The sequence below is a fragment of the Plasmopara halstedii genome (genome assembly GCF_900000015.1).
Source record: "Plasmopara halstedii genome assembly, contig: Scaffold_1211, whole genome shotgun sequence".
NCBI lineage: Eukaryota > Oomycota > Peronosporomycetes > Peronosporales > Peronosporaceae > Plasmopara > Plasmopara halstedii.
In genome coordinates, this window is record NW_020188126.1 from 268851 (window position 1) to 285313 (window position 16463).

At 43.6% G+C, this 16463-nt stretch overlaps 5 protein-coding genes across 5 annotated transcripts; 2 read left to right on the top strand and 3 right to left on the bottom strand.

Annotated features, from left to right (window-relative positions):
• Positions 1-723: 723 nt before the first annotated feature.
• Positions 724-5197, bottom strand: PHALS_00732 (F-box domain; the record flags this gene model as incomplete). Its single annotated transcript, XM_024730457.1, has 8 exons — positions 724-981; positions 1045-1096; positions 1155-1295; positions 1366-1656; positions 1738-2206; positions 2284-2361; positions 2450-2513; positions 2588-5197. 8 exons carry the CDS (start codon positions 5195-5197, stop codon positions 724-726), a joined length of 3963 nt encoding a protein of 1320 aa, XP_024580733.1.
• A 527-nt stretch (positions 5198-5724) lies between these two features.
• Positions 5725-6004, bottom strand: PHALS_00733 (copper transport protein atox1; the record flags this gene model as incomplete). The annotated part of the gene is made up of 2 exons (XM_024730459.1): positions 5725-5858; positions 5920-6004. 2 exons carry the CDS (start codon positions 6002-6004, stop codon positions 5725-5727), a joined length of 219 nt encoding a protein of 72 aa, XP_024580734.1.
• Positions 6005-6910: 906 nt separating this feature from the next.
• Positions 6911-7231, top strand: PHALS_00734 (uncharacterized protein; the record flags this gene model as incomplete). The annotated part of the gene is made up of 2 exons (XM_024730460.1): positions 6911-6937; positions 7040-7231. 2 exons carry the CDS (start codon positions 6911-6913, stop codon positions 7229-7231), a joined length of 219 nt encoding a protein of 72 aa, XP_024580735.1.
• Positions 7232-12289: 5058 nt separating this feature from the next.
• PHALS_00735 (uncharacterized protein) lies at positions 12290-12782 on the top strand (the record flags this gene model as incomplete). Its single annotated transcript, XM_024730461.1, has 2 exons — positions 12290-12403; positions 12660-12782. The coding sequence occupies 2 exons, from the start codon at positions 12290-12292 to the stop codon at positions 12780-12782; spliced, it is 237 nt and encodes a 78-aa protein (XP_024580736.1).
• Positions 12783-15992: 3210 nt separating this feature from the next.
• Positions 15993-16406, bottom strand: PHALS_00736 (dna replication complex gins protein psf3; the record flags this gene model as incomplete). The annotated part of the gene is made up of 1 exon (XM_024730462.1): positions 15993-16406. The coding sequence occupies one exon, from the start codon at positions 16404-16406 to the stop codon at positions 15993-15995; it is 414 nt and encodes a 137-aa protein (XP_024580737.1).
• Positions 16407-16463: the final 57 nt, after the last annotated feature.

Consider the following 16463-nt stretch of genomic DNA (forward strand, 5'->3'; position numbering starts at 1 on the left):
GTCATGACCGTTGAGCCGTTACTGGCATACCGATAACGCTAATACCAGATAATTAAATCATGGCTGACAAGTCATGAGCTGGAGGATGAGCGGGGTCATCTCCAACAAGTCTAAATCACTCAGGTGTAGATTGACTACAAGTGCTACCAAGTGCAGCAGGGCTGTCGTAGCTTAGCGCTTGAGGAAGCGTAATTTAGGTCACCGAACTTTCGTTCTTTACAAGAACCAATACGAGTGTAGCGGATCGCAATTCGCTAACTCCAAGAGTAGTTACCACCTTAATCAAGGCTAGTAAACTTTTCGGTTTGAAGTCAAAACTATTTCTTATTTATTCTTATCTGCGGCTAATCGCCTAATTTTAAATGTATAGATTTTACTAAATATATGTAAAAAAATTTAAACACATTGGCACGTGTGACACACACCCCTGTTACCAGGGTACGTGTAACCCCGTTACAGACTCGTCATCACAAAAATATTCGGATGGTATTGTTCGAATAAACGTGAAATACATTTTCAACCTCAACGTTGGACACCAGTGAAAGCAAAAAGTCTCAAAGTTGAATAGTGTGACAGAATGCGAATACATTACGAAAAAAAACATACCACGCAAAAGTCCATTTCTATATATATAATGTTAATATAGTTTTTTTGAAAGGAACAAATTTTTAAAATTGAATTTTTATAACTTAGCTAAATGCCTTAGTAAATAGTGCCAGCGACTTATATCCAAATTGTTTCACTCCCCATCATGTAAGCCCGAAGGAGATCATTTATTATTTGTCCGATGAAAATGAGTGTCATTGCAGCAAACGCTACCACTGTCAAGTGCCAAGTCGAAAACACTTCCAGCGTTGAAAGGGTCTCGGCAGCCACAAAGCTAAAAGGATCCCGTTGAATCATGTCATAAACACTTAAAGGCACATGGACCTGCTCGATTGCAAAGTCTTCATTACGGTTGATGATAATTCCGAGAGAGCTCTACAGGAAGGCATGACCCTATCAGAATGTAGCCACTTTACCAATAAAAAACGATAATTATACCTTGTCAGGCATGTAACGGAATACATCAAATGCTATATCGCCAGCCTTTAAACTAGTGACAAGATGCGTCAGGCATTCAACATATCAACCAGAAGAGCAAGTCTACTTACACAATAAGCGTGCTGCCACCAATCTCAGTTTCATTATGCATTGGAGGAAGGTTCTGCTTTCGAATCCAATTGGCGTTTAGATAAACCCACTTAAGCGCGCGGTTGACTTCATTGCGAGACGTCAAAATTTGAGCCGGGTTTCTAACATTTAAATAGTAAAACGGATTAGCCAAGCTTGACAAGAGTATGCTGATATTTGCTTTCAATGCACCTGGTTCCGACAATCATGGGCAGCACAAGCGTAATGGCTTCATACACGAGCGATCGGGCACGATTTCCCATTCGATGGTTTATTTCATGATCTCGAGTGCGTCCTCGCTGATCTCGCTTAGTTCGCCTGAGACTTGCATGCAGCCAGAAACGCGCAGACTCGGCTTTCAACATGCTATTTACTCTAGAGCACGTGGCTCGCACCACTAAAAGATCCTCAGCAGTCAAAAAATGAGCGACTCTAAACTGAATTTCATACGGAAGGCTAAAAAAGAGGCTGTCTTTCTGGAGACTGCATTAAAAAACAAGGTCAACAAACAACTAAGGTGTTTCTATCTCAGGTCAAAAAGTGATAACATTTCAAATGACTTACTTTTGTGCTAGCTTTGCTGAGGCATTCGCTATCAACCTGCGTTCAGCTTTCGCAACGTACTCCATCGTCAGCTCTCCAGAAACGCATGCGAGAATACCTGTCGTAGTGCCAAATTGGATAGCAATCAAAAGATCTTCGGGCCATATAAGATTGTACGATAGATACCAGCCGCAACAGAGCGAAGCTACTTCCATCCATGATCGGCATGTATGACAAGTAAAATTCATTTTAAAGAACAACAAACGCTCTTGGAGAATCATACCGACCTTGCGTGTGGGCGTCCAGATGACAAACATATCACCAATAAGAGCAAATATAACACCGCTAGTAGTTGCGAGAACGAAAGCCACTTCGATACGGCGAAGGTGCGTATAAATAATGTTAAAAGCCACAGCCCCAACGAGACCCAAAAGACCCATTACCGGCAGGGGCAAAATTTGGGATTTCTCCAGTACTTCTCGATCTGATTCTGCAAACAAGAGCGAATTCTGTTGTGAGCGACAATGTTGCGCTTTGACGAATGACAGAATATAAATAACGACTTACCATTTAGCGGTATTGATCGTGCGCAATTTCGAAGCTGCTCTCCGCCAAGTGTTACCAGTATTCCCGAAAGAGTACCTACTTGAACAGCAACGATCAGATCATCATAAATTGCGTGGCTGCCATAGATGACACCCATAAAGCAGCCTAGCTCAACGAACGATCGCACTGGGTATTCGCGCCAGTTTTGTTTTACATTGATAAATCGGTCTTGTAAGATCACACCAGCCCACCTTGTTGGTTTAAATAGGACGAGCATGTCAGCGAAACACAAAAAAGCAATGCCAGCGATCGTTGCAAGCAGTACCGTGACTTCAAGACTTCGCATATTATCAAATATCCAATGAAAAGTACCTGACCCAATGTATGCAAACAAAAGCATTACAGGTAGTGGTCGCGCACGATCAGGATCACCAACAAGACCTCCAACTGGAGAAAGCGGGGCTGCAACTCTTTTTTCATCAGCAAGATAATCCTTGCCCCAAGGAATAAATTTCGATCGATTTTTTCGAAAGAACTCGCCCGAGAGGGTGACTGCGATTCCAGAAAGTGTACCAAGTTGAAGTGCCAACACGAGATCATCATACATTGCAAACGAACCACAAATGACTGCAAACCACGTGAAGAGCTCCAAGAACGAACGCAAAGGCTCCTGTTGCCAGTTTTCGCTAGCGTTTGTCACCCGACGTTGCAACAGCAAACCAATTTCACGAGTTGGTTCCCACATTAAAAACAATTCGCTTGCTGCCAAAAAGAAAATACCAGCAAGAGATGCGAGACAGAATGCCGCCTCAATACTGTCAAAATAGTGATAAATAGAAAAGAGCGATATCATCGAAGCGTATGTGATTAGAAACAAACAGAAGAGCAACGCACACGTCGCAGTTAGCTGCATCCGCATGTGCGTCTCAACAGTTAATTGGAGATGTGAGCAGAGCCAATGACCCCCCACAGAGACAACCAATCCTGAAAGCGCAGCTAGTGTGATGGAGCTGAATACCGTGGACGAGGCTGCAAAAGTTCCCACAAAAACTCCAAGAAACACTAGCGCCTCGACAAACATGTGAAGTGGAAAAATCACCCATTTGTTCTTAAATTGCTGTACACCAGTGTACAGCAGTTCTGCAGGATGTAACTCGTGCGGAGCTGGACTCGTCAAATATCCGACGGATGCTGACACCACAACATTAATGGCGGAATACTGCGAAAGTGACAACGACAATCTATCCTGTTGAATGACAGCGAAGAATGTCGAACAAATGTCTAGTGTCGATACGACCATGATACCCACAAATGTCCATTTAAGTCGTCTATAAAAATGAAAATATCGTGCTTTCACAAAGCTTAGAACACGAGTAGACCACGAATGCGAGACATCGGTCATCCAAGCTGTATTCACAATTAAAGTTGAAACTATATCTGTACCCTCTGGCGGCCTTCCAATATTCTCAAGAACCATTTCGTCGATCAATTCGATATCATCCCAACATTCGCGCGAAAACGCGATACAAAATGCGGAGAGCACACAAGAGAAGATCACTCCAGACCATCCATAAGAGACTTTAGGTGCGATAAGTGTGATAAGCCCAACACAAATTTTAGCTGCTAATCGTCTTCCAGAACGAGTTACTTCCAGTAAAGACGGTTTTCTGCCGGATAACGCGAGACCAGTGAGCATAATTGCAGCTATGGCCACGAAGCATAACATCAAAACTAACGAGCTTGATGGTTGATTTGCAGCACGCACGATCGCAGCGTAAAGTTGCAAGGCGAAGTAAAGCATCATGACAATTACAGGAATAAGCTTGACCCAATGGTCTGCCGGCATCTCCACGGCAGCTTGTGGACTAGGTGGACTCACGAAATGTGACGTACATGCTGAGGCCAAGAGCTCGCTCCCTAAGATAAGAAGGACGCCACAGCAAGTTCCAAGCTGCAACGATACGAGCATATCTCTTGTTGAGCTATAATATAGGATCGTAGTGCCAAAAGTTCCTGTGACTTCAACTAGCGACCGTAACGAGTGTTGTTCCCAATTCTTTCGAGCGTCTACTATCCGACTTTGAAGAACAATACCAGCTCGTCGAGTTGGCGTACATAAGAGTAGTAATTCACTCGCAATAATGAGTGAGGCGCCCACGAGAGTTATAAGCAGATAATTAAAAACCAATTGATGAAGTGACTCGAGTTGTTGCTTCGTTTCTTCTTGTCCAAAGACGTAAGTATGAAGCATTCTCCCTGTATCAGATATGATGTACCCAACGCACCCATAAGAGAGAGCAACCTTCAGCCAAAGCATACCCCCGATACTTTTCATATGTTGTGGTTCCTGTTTCGTCTCGAGCAAGTATAGACTTGCTGCTAAAAAGTCACTTACGAAAGCAAGTACAGCTGCCACCAATGCTCCTGCTAAGATGGCAATCCAGCTAGAGTGTGTCGTTATATATAGCAATAATACAATCGCCATCCATGTACAGACCTCTAGAAATAATCGACGCTTTTCTCGGGGCCACGAGCGTGGATTGGAGCGGTCTAGAAGCAGCTCGCTTATGTATTTTGTGCTGGAAACTTTTCGTAGCAAGTGACAAACACTCAGGTAGCAGATGCCCGCACTCGAGACCAAGAAAATTCCGCCTACTAGATCGTATATACGCCGCGGCAGCCCTCCACGCAGCAGAGTGATCCATGAGATCAACGCTAGACTTCCTTCTAATATCATCACACCGTGGCTTTGTGATCGCTTCGTACGTCTCTGTGTGGGTTGCACGGGCGCCAACTTAAAGGAAGAGAGCAGCAAATCGCCCAGCTCATACGTAGGTGCACTACGATCACTTACTTTAGGCCACGATGCTGCTACTAAAGCCTTGACTTGAGGCGTACGCGTGATTGATGGCGAGACAGATGATGTACGAGCCATATTAGCTGCGTGTTTTAATATGAGATATGCACTGCTCGTGATTTGCGTTAAGTTAAAGGATAACAATGGAAGATGAGGAGTTAAAATGCTGGTAACAAGATTCGCGACATCCTGTTACGTCTTACAGTATTTTAAGCAATACTCCATACATTGTGGTTCTGCAGGTTTCGTTTGCGATGGCTACGTCGCGGCGAAAAGTCTTGGCATAATTTTATGTCTATCGCTTTTCTCCTCAAGTGTTCGTTAAAGAGTAATAGACACAAACATGGCAGCTTGCGATACCCTTCGTTCAGGTTTAAGAGATATAAACTTTCATTTTGACGTCTTGTCTGCGAAAGAGATGCGACCGAAGAGAAAAGAACGCAAGTGTATATGCTCAGATTATTAGCTAAACAAGGTGCAAGCTCATATACACACAAGAGTCTGACCACTTTTGTACTGTTATCAGCTCCTTAGTCTTCTAAGTGTCGAAGTGTGTGATGTACTTGTACTTGAGACGAAAAGGACGTAAAATTTACGATGCTAGCTTACGCAGCTAACTCGACCGTCTTGCCACTTGCCTTAGACCACTTAAGCAGCGCCTCCAGCATTGTATTTGTATCGGCATCGCCCTCGACTAGAATTTGTTGCTTCTCGATGTCGCACTTGACATCGGTCACGCCTGTCAGCAAGGGAAGCAATATGAGAAGAAGCGAGTGAATGAAGACATTAATGGCACAAACCTTCAATTTTCGTAAGAATGCGCGTACAGGCGCTTGAGCAGCCCTCACACGTCATGCCCACCTTAAATTCCGTTACCTTTGCCATAAGTGAAAATAGCTTAGTGGTCGCTTGGTTAATTAGGTTGTGCGCAACCCAGGAACCCCTGGCGTATGTCGGAGTTAGAGAATGGTCTCATCTCTTGTCACCCCTTCATATCTGTTCACTTTAAAAAAAGCCAAGATGTGGGTACTGAACTCAAGATTACGAAATAAAAAATATATCGAACTTTAGAAAACTAGGAGCTACACCCAGAAATGATTCTATGAGAATTAAAAAATATCGAAGAAAAAAACTTGGACATTGGGGCACTTGATACATGTATATACGATCATTTACTGTAATATATAAAGCTTGATTTTCACGTAAGAACAAAAAAGTATCAAGAAACTTGAAAGGCTGTTAATTCCGCTTTTGGTTGGAGCGTACAAAGTCGTCCTTAGCGCGACATTAACGTGGACTTTTCGACTCAGAGCATCCTCTGCGCGACAGCCCTATTGTGCTAGGTACCACTTGTCGTCAATACCACGATAAAGTGTGTCTTGTGTCATGATGGAGCATGAGAAGTTCGCTGATCTGTCCTCAGGACGACTAGACACGCATAGTAATATCGATTGCCTCGAAGCGATGAGGCAATTGAAAGTCTGAGGCATAAAAGTAGAAATTGCTGGCGTAAAGATGCTCGCCAAATAATGTGGATGCGCTAATGAAACACCTATTTAACCAGGCGTCGATGGTTCTACACTACAGCGCGTTGCTCTAGTCATCTTTGCCCGCGAAGGGCGCGCGCGAGAATGGTCGCTAGCGTGGAGCACATTTGTAGAAAACAATTATGTTCATTAAAAGCGTCACAATGAACTATGTCATGAATGTTCGTTTTGTCTACCCATCAAGGGGAGGCTAGTGCTAGCAGAATATTCTCCTGCGTTGCTAATTCTCGTTCTCGTCACCGCGATGGCTCTAGATCCTATCCCGAAAACGGTAACATAACAAGCTTTGGGAAAGGTCGAGGAATTTGCGCCGAGACATTTCACTTTCACCATACTTTCTCTTAGAATGCAAAGGATGTTGTTTTAAACGCAGAACCCAATTACCATGACGCTAGGGTTAGTTGGAGCAAAGGAAGTGAAAGCTCTGCGAGCGTACCTGCGGGAATGGTTCAGTCATGTTGTGAGGAAAAATTGTGACTCTTCGCCGCCGTATACTACCGACTCGAAAATATTTTTGGATTTATACTTATCCGCGGATAATACCCACATGTGTACATCCTTCTGAGAGGATCAAGCAGCCAGGGAGAACCCTCCGAGATACCCCTCGCAAAAAAAATGTCGGTTCCTGGCGGTGCAGGAACGCCTGCGGAATAGGCCTGGAATCAATTATTCCTCGCGTCAATAAATCTTATTCCAAAAAGGGATCGGCTGTTCGAGATAAAAAGGCTAGGATTGTTGGTTGCCAGTTTTAACATCCTGGCTTTGCAGAGCCGTAAATTCTCGAGCATTGTGCATTTTGGCACGACTCCTTTGAAAGTAGACAATAGGTGGAAGTGCTTACAAATCAAATACGGACATCAAATTGAATCGTTTTGCGCCAGGTATAATTTCTGGATTCATCGGTGAAAATCTAAGAATTGACAACGTGGAACATTGTCTTGCAGAATCGTATTTCGGTGTGGCGTGGCTTAAAGCTCAATAGCTATTGATGCACTGGAAGTCGGAAACGTTTAATAGTTTGCGCTTCGCAATTCTGGAGTATAACAACTAGGGAGCAGAATCTCTTTTGGTGCGATATCTAAGCTATGATGTCCACGGTGACTTTTTGGACTGATGTAAAGGGAACCTTATTAAAGTAGAAAGGAAGAGCTGGCAGACACCTTGTCCCAAGATGAGCTAGCCGATAGCGTTCGTATTTCAGGCATATGAGTGCCGAGAACATGATGTACGATAGTATTCGTTACCCACAGACTTACGTTTGCAAAGTGATGCAAGGCTGTCATTGAAAAGGCACAGCTTGTAGCAGAGGTAAGCTGAGCTTGTCGTTTGTCAAGGATCAGATCACCATAAAGAATTCATGCATCGCATTATATGCGCGAAGTAAGGCGGCTATCTTAAAATGATGAAAAAAAATTGTAATGTAGAAATATCACATCATAAAAGACCCGCTATGTGTTGCTCTCGCATCAAGACGTGCTTCGTGATATTGACATGAACTGTCATACCAAAAATTTATGACCAGATAAAAGTCAGTTTTACAAAGAAAGAGTGACGTTATACACACTTTCCTTCGTGCTAAACCTGCAGCGAGATTCGAGAGGATAGTTGAACTACTGATCAGCGCGCTGACATTCTGATCAGAACAGCAAACAAAATTGGCGAATAATGAAACATAAAATAAGCCCAATGCGGACATGTTTTTGGCTCAAACGCCGATTGTAAGAAGGACGTGCTGCAGAACAGCATAGTCATTTGCAAGCGGTCATTGTTATGGCTGAGTGAAAAGCTTGGATCAACTTCCCATTGGGGACAAGTAATGCGGTGAGCACTCCGTGCGGGATGCTCCAAAAGTGGTTGGCTTTTCTCAAAGATTGTCTGACGTTTTACCGTCTGGTGTCGCATCTATTAAGCAACATCATGTCTGTACAAGCTTATTTAAAAATGCACTTGAATGCTCCGCTTCTGTGCTGTCATACCCACATCTGAATACGCCGATAAAGTTATCCAAAAATAAAATAATTTATGACTTTTCGTATACATGGGCATCTATCTCGCCGACACTTTATTCATAGTCGTGCAGAGCACAGGGAAGCAGACGTCAATTTCTACGCTAAGCACTTGCAAGCAGAGCTCAAGTTTTTATGTAAATTTATACTGTTTACCTGTAACTTTGGCGTTGCTTAACGTCCATCTTAGGATTGCTTACTTGTAATTAATGGGGAGGGTCGTCCCCGTAAAAAGACCTTGATTTGAAAAACATTACGAGAGCTGAGGATCCACTCAGGAATGTGGGTAGGTATCGCTAGGACCATTGTCATATAGATCCGGCCATATCTTGTTGTGTCAACAACCTGTTTAATTTTAGCAAAAGTTGCTGACATGGGACGACCCGACACTAATCTCTTATAATAGTGTGGTAGGAGTAGCATTCTTCATGGCGGATGAAGAAAACTTACGAGTGCTTTGATCGTGGCTCTTTTGAATCCAAATCGACCATGCTATGTCGTCTGTTACGCTTTGGCTCTTTGCTTTTCTTTTGTGATAGGCTGGATTTTATTCCAAGCAGATGACCATGAGCAAAAACGCGTCGTCGCACTTGAAGCGGTAGAAAGAATTTTTCCAATTATGACAAGATGCTATTTGTTTCGAAGTATGCTCTTTTGTAACTCAGGGTGCGGCTGCTGACTCTGAATCACATGTGGATCAGTACATTCTAAGTTTATTTGTATACATCGACGTCGGCATTGAGCGTTTGAAAGACACTGCCATGAAAGGTTTCCTTAATGTCATGTATACTTATAAGGTAAGGTAGAAGTCGGATCGGCTCACTTGGTTGTGAATGCGCTTTCGCGTAACCTAACAAAAAATGTCGCGTCTCACGATTGTGACGTCGCCCTTTTATGGTACACTAAATACAGCAAGCGGACCAGTGTTTGGTCGTAGAAAACTTGAGAGAACGAGAAGTTTGAACTCAAATACTGCTTTACGGAAGCATTTGGTTGTGTCTGTATGACCTGTAAATCTGAATTTAAAGCTTCTTATATTGAGGCACTGACCCAACCGACAATCAGTGCGAGGTGGCGCCTCAAGATAAAGAATTCATCACAGAACACTGTGCGAATCACCTATTCGGACGAATAGGTCATACTGTTCGGTGAGCGCTATTGCCTGGTGGTACAGCATGTATGAGTGAGAGAGCGCTTGTATGCACAAGTTTCAACGGGTGAAATTGTTGCCGTATTTGCCGGAGTTTGTCTATTCCGATGGAATGTCGTCAGCCCATACATAACGACGTTGTTTTGGTCTACTAAAAGGCGCGTCCAAAAATATCGGCATTCTGCTCTTCGTGGTCCGCGTAAGCAACATGGTCTATCTCGCCGTTATCAGCAATACCATTTCCGGTGTGGACACAGCCAAACTACAGACCGACCAGGTTTTTCACCAACATGGCTTGCCGGTAGCAGTTGAATTGGAATGAAATTCGAGTTTTATCTCTTTTCCTTTTGGTATTGATTTTAATAACCGCTCTACATTAGACACCGTCATGAAATGACTCCAGGTCTAAAAGAAAGCTGTCGATTCGATTCGACTTGCTAAAATCAAACAAGTTATATCTTCTTGCAAAGTCACAGCCCGTCTTTCGATGTGATTGAGCATCCGCTCAGGGCTAGAAACGCAGAAGTATCATGCAAAGGCTAGAGGTAGACATAGCACACATGTCTGATTTTCGATAAAATAAAAGTGGTTCCCCTACCTATACTTGAACAATCTGCTGTCTTATTTGTAACCCCGCAATATCGGATCGTTCCAGACCGTAGCCAGAAAGATATTGAGCTGCGCTGTCATTTTTTGATTAGAAGGCGAACCCATCTTGTGTTCTGCATGGTCTTGCTCAAGCCATACTACCAACTTGTTCTTACGAGCCGTAAGGATGTGAAGCGCTTGTTAAAGATGAAGCAACATATTATCCACCACCTATAGCTAGACTACCTTTCGTAGAAGGTTGGCGAAATTTGAAGAGATTCACAACCGATAGAGCTCATTGAAGCTAGCCTTTGGAGTGTCGTCCTCTGCAAGGCATTGCTCGATAAACAATGGGTGGGTCACTTCTGCGTGAAATGGATAGTGGGCCAGCGGATTCACTAGGGCTGTATCCAGTATCTGGAGAAGTCATAAAAATTGAAATCCGACTTTGTGAAATGCCCTCGCGCCATAGTCGCTACAACGTCGAGGTGCCCTCTGCATTCGTTGCCTCGAGAGAAGAAGCAAGATTGCTCAGCGTAACGCGCTCCCGCCTTGTTCCGAACTGAAGAATTGGTCGGTAGCAATACCGGTAAGATTGCACAGCTGAAGCACCTGCTGCTCAAAAGTATGGTGTTTAAACCCATCCAATGCGAAAGGGCCGCCGCTCACCTTGTATAGAGAAAGCTTATACTTAGAGAATTTGCGGAACACCAGGCAGAAGACGTGCTCGTACGATCCACCTAAAAGTATCATCGAGAGCTTTGAGGAAACTGAGTAGTCATCTGCTTTTCCTTAGATTTGGAAGTGCCATTGATAAAGGTCCAAATCGTATTGAAACAGAAAATGATTTTTTTGCTATTCAGTATACTTAAAGCACTTCTTGATGTGAGGCTAGTCCCAAGAGAGCTTTCGGCTTCAAACTATGCACGAATGCACAACAGAGTTACAAATACGGCGGAATATCACCCCAATATAATTTCTTTCAACGCGTTGTGGACCACATCCGTTTCCACGTTTTTGGTAAATATAGATATAGTTGGTTTTACCGCAAAGAAATGCAGTTTACATTTCATACGGAAAATTAATCAGCTTTGGGTTAAGGTTACAGTTACTTAGATAAACAAGTTTCATTGCTCTTTTAGGGGGTGCTTTCCTTTTTACTGCTGACTACAATATGGACTTGATATACATTTGCAGTTTTTCTGTGGGGCCGACTAATCGGTCAAACTAGTATACTGAAACCAAGTCAAAATGTAAACCTGATATAACCAGCTTTGACTCGTTGTCCGGTGTATATTTGGGTGTCTTGTGGCTAAGTGGTCAATAATTGGTTTGGATCAGTTTGGTCCCTGGATCAATATCGGCCGCATGGAAATCTTAAAATTAAAACCCGACAATTTGAATCCGAGAACTTTAGGGTTGGGAGTCTACGAAACCAAAATTGAGAAGCTCAGGGTAATTGTCGCGTGTGAGCGCTTCTCGGGACTCGAGACATAATCAAGGAGCTGGCATATTCTGATCTACCTTCAGGTAAGTCACAATATAGTCAGGCTTGGAGTTTGACGGGTGGAGTTTGCTCCCACCCAGGTATCATAAGCCACATCAAGGAGGCAGATGGGATTAATTCTTGTGTACGAACGTTCCCGGTTGGCACTCTCGACTTGGTGTAGCTCTACTCTCTGCCCACAAGATGCTTAGTCATTCGGTGTTGCTGGACTGATACAAAACCCGTGTCTTGTATTAGCTGTTTAAGCTGACGCAAAAAGAGTGCAGAGTGATGATGGGTTTTTAATTGCAGTTCGTATTGGTACGCCTGGAGGTGGAGCTTGAGTAGCGCTGTTATTCGAGCTCGCGTGTCGATATAATTTGAGACTTGGTCATGGAACCGAATCTCATTGCGATGCATCCAAATGTAGCGGGTTACAATGGCTCGCACAATGTTCAACACCACAACGAGAGTTTTGGCCTCTTGGGTAGGCTGGAGTCTAAAGAAGTACACAAGTGTTCCCCAGGAAAGCTCGCTTACAAAACTTCTTTGGAGAGGCTGGTGAAAAGAGGCTTATAACCGTGAGGCAAAGGGGCAAAGCCGGAACAGGTGCTGGGGGTCTCAAGGTGTTCAAAGTCGAAATGGCAAGTTGCCTTGGCGTCTTGGATATGCTGATAAATACAAGATGTTGTGTTGGAGTCGAAAAAGAAAGTCAGCATAGACTGGGAGGAGATGCTTGTCTAATTTTAGGTCTCGTTTCCAGAAGTCGGGTCCAAGGGCTTCCGAGATTCCTAATCGCTGTAATGGCAACGCAGGAGGCTTGGGAGATTTAAGCACGTTCCGAATTTTAGCAACTGTGAGGTCTTTGTGGGGTGCTCTCCAATAACTCAGTTATGGAAAGCACTTGCTAATACTTGACTTGGAGGAGGGCCGTGGGGTAAATGATGGAGTACCGAAGCGCGATATCATAGTCTAAGACAAAGTTCCTGCAATATCGTGTTACTTAGAGTAAACGGATTGCATTCCGCTTAACTCTTACTGGTTCTAAGTATAGAATGAAGGTCACTGATCATAACCAAGCATCCTCAAAGCGAAAATCTACGGCATCCCGCTGCACCTACGGACAATTTAGAACTTTAAGTTTGCACAAAAAGCACATCAGAGTTACGTATACGCACACCATACAACGAAAAACACCCCAATACAATATTTTACAACAATATGTAGACCACACCGATTTCCACGTCTTGTTCTTACTATTTCAGACATTGCAAGTCTCAACATTTTCTTAGTGCTGCCATATATCACCGCGACCCAAAAGCCGAATCGGTGAAGAGGATGATCTAAAGTCATTATAGGAGAGGAGACCGACGTAATATCCAACGAAAATGGTTGCACAGTTCTATGCTGCTTGACTGAATGCGTCACGCATAAGATATAGTATTCTCACAGTTCTATGCTGCAAAAAACGGACATTATGGGCCTGATTGGTGATGTGCGCGAAGATTCAGTATATCTGAAGACCTATTGTTATGTTGAAAGAACTTGATATATTTGGTACTGGTGATTAACAGTGCTCGCTGCAGCAATTAACTCAGTCTTCGTTGGCAGATCCGCAAAAGGTGAGCTGAAATTTATTCTTTATCATCTTTAAGCTGATCTCCACACCTTACAATAAATTATGCACTCGGACTTACAAATTTAACAACGGTGTCATCAAATTACATGTGCCTATTTCTTAGAGCGGTTTGGAGATGAACTCCTTGATATTTTCAAAGCTGATTTTTTGCCGTAAATCGCAATAACAGACTTAACGCCGCTAGATGGCGAAATAATAGTGTACTTTGAAAACAAATTATTCATACCCCCACCTGCTGTATGAGTAGATTCCACCGATAAGAAGCAAAATGATTGCATTTATATAGATACAACTATTGTGTCAATGGAGAAAAACCGAGGAGAAATTGATTGTGTTTCATGAGGAACGCAAACGATAGCTTTTGGTGGTCGATGAAACAATCTGAGTCAGGATAATCGGATGCTTCTTAGATGATGCAATTTGAAATACACTTTAGCAAGAATAACTTCCAATCTGAGTGCAATATTTTAATGTTAAGTTTGTCTAGCTACAGACAAAAGATAACAAGCGTCATCCGATATCTTAAAACTTCATACAAGAAGCACAAATTTATTGCCGGCTTGTACTCAAAGGAACGGTGACGTTTGGCCTGTCATTAAGAATTACTCGAGCTGTGCTGGCCCTTACCGGACATTCAGCCGTTATTCTCACCTACTTTTCATCATTATCTTGTCAAAGTTTTAATTATGAGACTCGGTACATGATTGTCAGCTAGAACCTTTCCACGAAATTAATAAATTCTTTAGCGAACATCCATTCAATTTGGCTAGCTTTGAGCAACGACAGCATGAAGCTTTCTGAGGTTGCCAACGTTCCTTCTCTGTGAAGTCAGATTCACTTAAAAGGGTGCAACATATTAAGGGCAGCAAGGCTTTCAGCGAATAAGTCAGCGAGGTCCTGCAACAAGTTGTTTACTCAGCGATCCTAAAAACTTTCATGTCTTTGAATGTTTGATGAGAAAGTTGCTTGTCTGCAACCAGAAAGCCAAGGTCTTATTGAGCTTGAACATCACACGCCGTCTAGTAATTGTAGTTAAAGGATTGCTCTTTTGCGCCAAGATGTTACGTATCAACGCAATTCACTGTAGACTACAAACTACTGATACATGCATAGGAAACGGCAGCAATGGCAATTGCTGTTTGGCAAAGATCGAATTCATATGTATCGTGTTTCTGACAGCGTGTGAAGCATGTCGTATATTAAAGAATGCTGACCAGTCGGGGGGGCTTTGTAGCTGAATGTTGAAGTGTGTTCACTTTATGCCGAAGACCCTCGACATGAGCAACCAGAGACTGCACATAGGTTCAAAAAATATTTACATGTACCAATGATGCGTTGATCCAGTATGCAATCGTACAGCTTGCTATCTGAGACCGTGTATAGCGTGCTTATGTGATGAGAGGTCGTGCCATGTGATTCCTTAGGCCACCAGGTCCACTGTGAACGTCAATCTGCTGGAAGTCACTCCTCATTGGAAAAAGCCACCAAATCGAAGCGGAGAGATCGTGACAAAGTCAAGTGCGTGAGCAGCCTGCACGAAGAAGTATCAGCTTTAGCTCTGTGTTTGCTGTTTCCAGTTCCGCACTATTGTGTTACTTGCAGCCGTCATATCCCGAAGCAGCAGATAACGATGCTGACGTTTAAGTTGCGCCTCCAGAACGCCGTCTGTTGTAAGACTTTCAGCGGTCACGGGGTGCTTCGCGACCAAGCTTCCAACTGAGAACGAGCAAATTTTGCATCATCTGCCATATTGTCACCATCGCTGTTGCAATTGACACGTGCTGAGTGTAGCATCACAATCAAAAGAGCACCACCGTCTGGGACAAGAGCTGACCACAAAGCATTCTCGAACATTGCTATCATGCGTTTTAGCCGTCGGAAAAACGACAAACTCCACGAGCGCGTCATCATCACACGACTGTGCGAACGTCATGCTGAGATGGATCACTGTCTCAATACGACCAAGAAGTTAATTCTCAATGAGAAGCTGACAGTCGCGATTCCGGTTCGGCACCACCAGTGTCGACTTGGATCTTTACACCGGAGCCCCTGCAAGACTCTTCCACAAGCCCAGGCTGATCGAAGAATGTGCCCATGCTGGTCTTATGTTCATTCAGACACACATAATCCTCTCCATCCAACCCTTGCAGGTTACCAAATGATGGATGGTCAGGAAGTAGAGCGTAGACAAAGTTTCGCCTTGGTTTGATCCTTGCGTAAGAAACAGCGCTTACTGGATGTTTTGATTGATTATAAGATGTGTTTGTGGATCGGTTTACAGCAGTCTACAGCAGGGTTACGTGCACTTTGCATACTTGTACGACTTTATATCATCCACAATCCTTTCAAACGTGAACACCATACATAGAAATACTCGAACGGCATGTCAGACAAGTAGAGGTGAGACTTATGAAGAGAAAGAGTTCAATCCATGAGAAAGAAATGAGCAATATATATTTATCCTTGGAGTTTTCGCTTCTTTAGCGAATTCTGAACAACAGAGGCAACAGTAATTGTCTCAGCATTTCGACCTTTCCATTGCATAAAGTCTTTAGCGTCACGAATCCCAGCATCAAAAATTTTCTTCTCGTTCTGCGTGAGCTTGCGAGTAAATTCCGTCGTGTCCTCTTCCAATGAGCTCATTGCGTTATTAAGAAGATCGCGATAGCGTTCGCCACCAAAGCAAAGACGCAAGATTTCGTCAATCTCGCTTTGTTCGTCCTCACTTATGTATGGCAATAACTGGCGTCCCACCTCGAGCACATGGCTTGAGAATTCTCGTAAATTTACGGATGACGGACCAGCTTTAAGCATGCGCCGGAAGCGCTTGGACAAATAATGTGGTGGCGTCACTGTAACGTCACCGCGCATGGCTAGCGGCCGGGCGAGCCACAGCGGCAGGTCGACCACAGTCTTCTCCGGCAGATC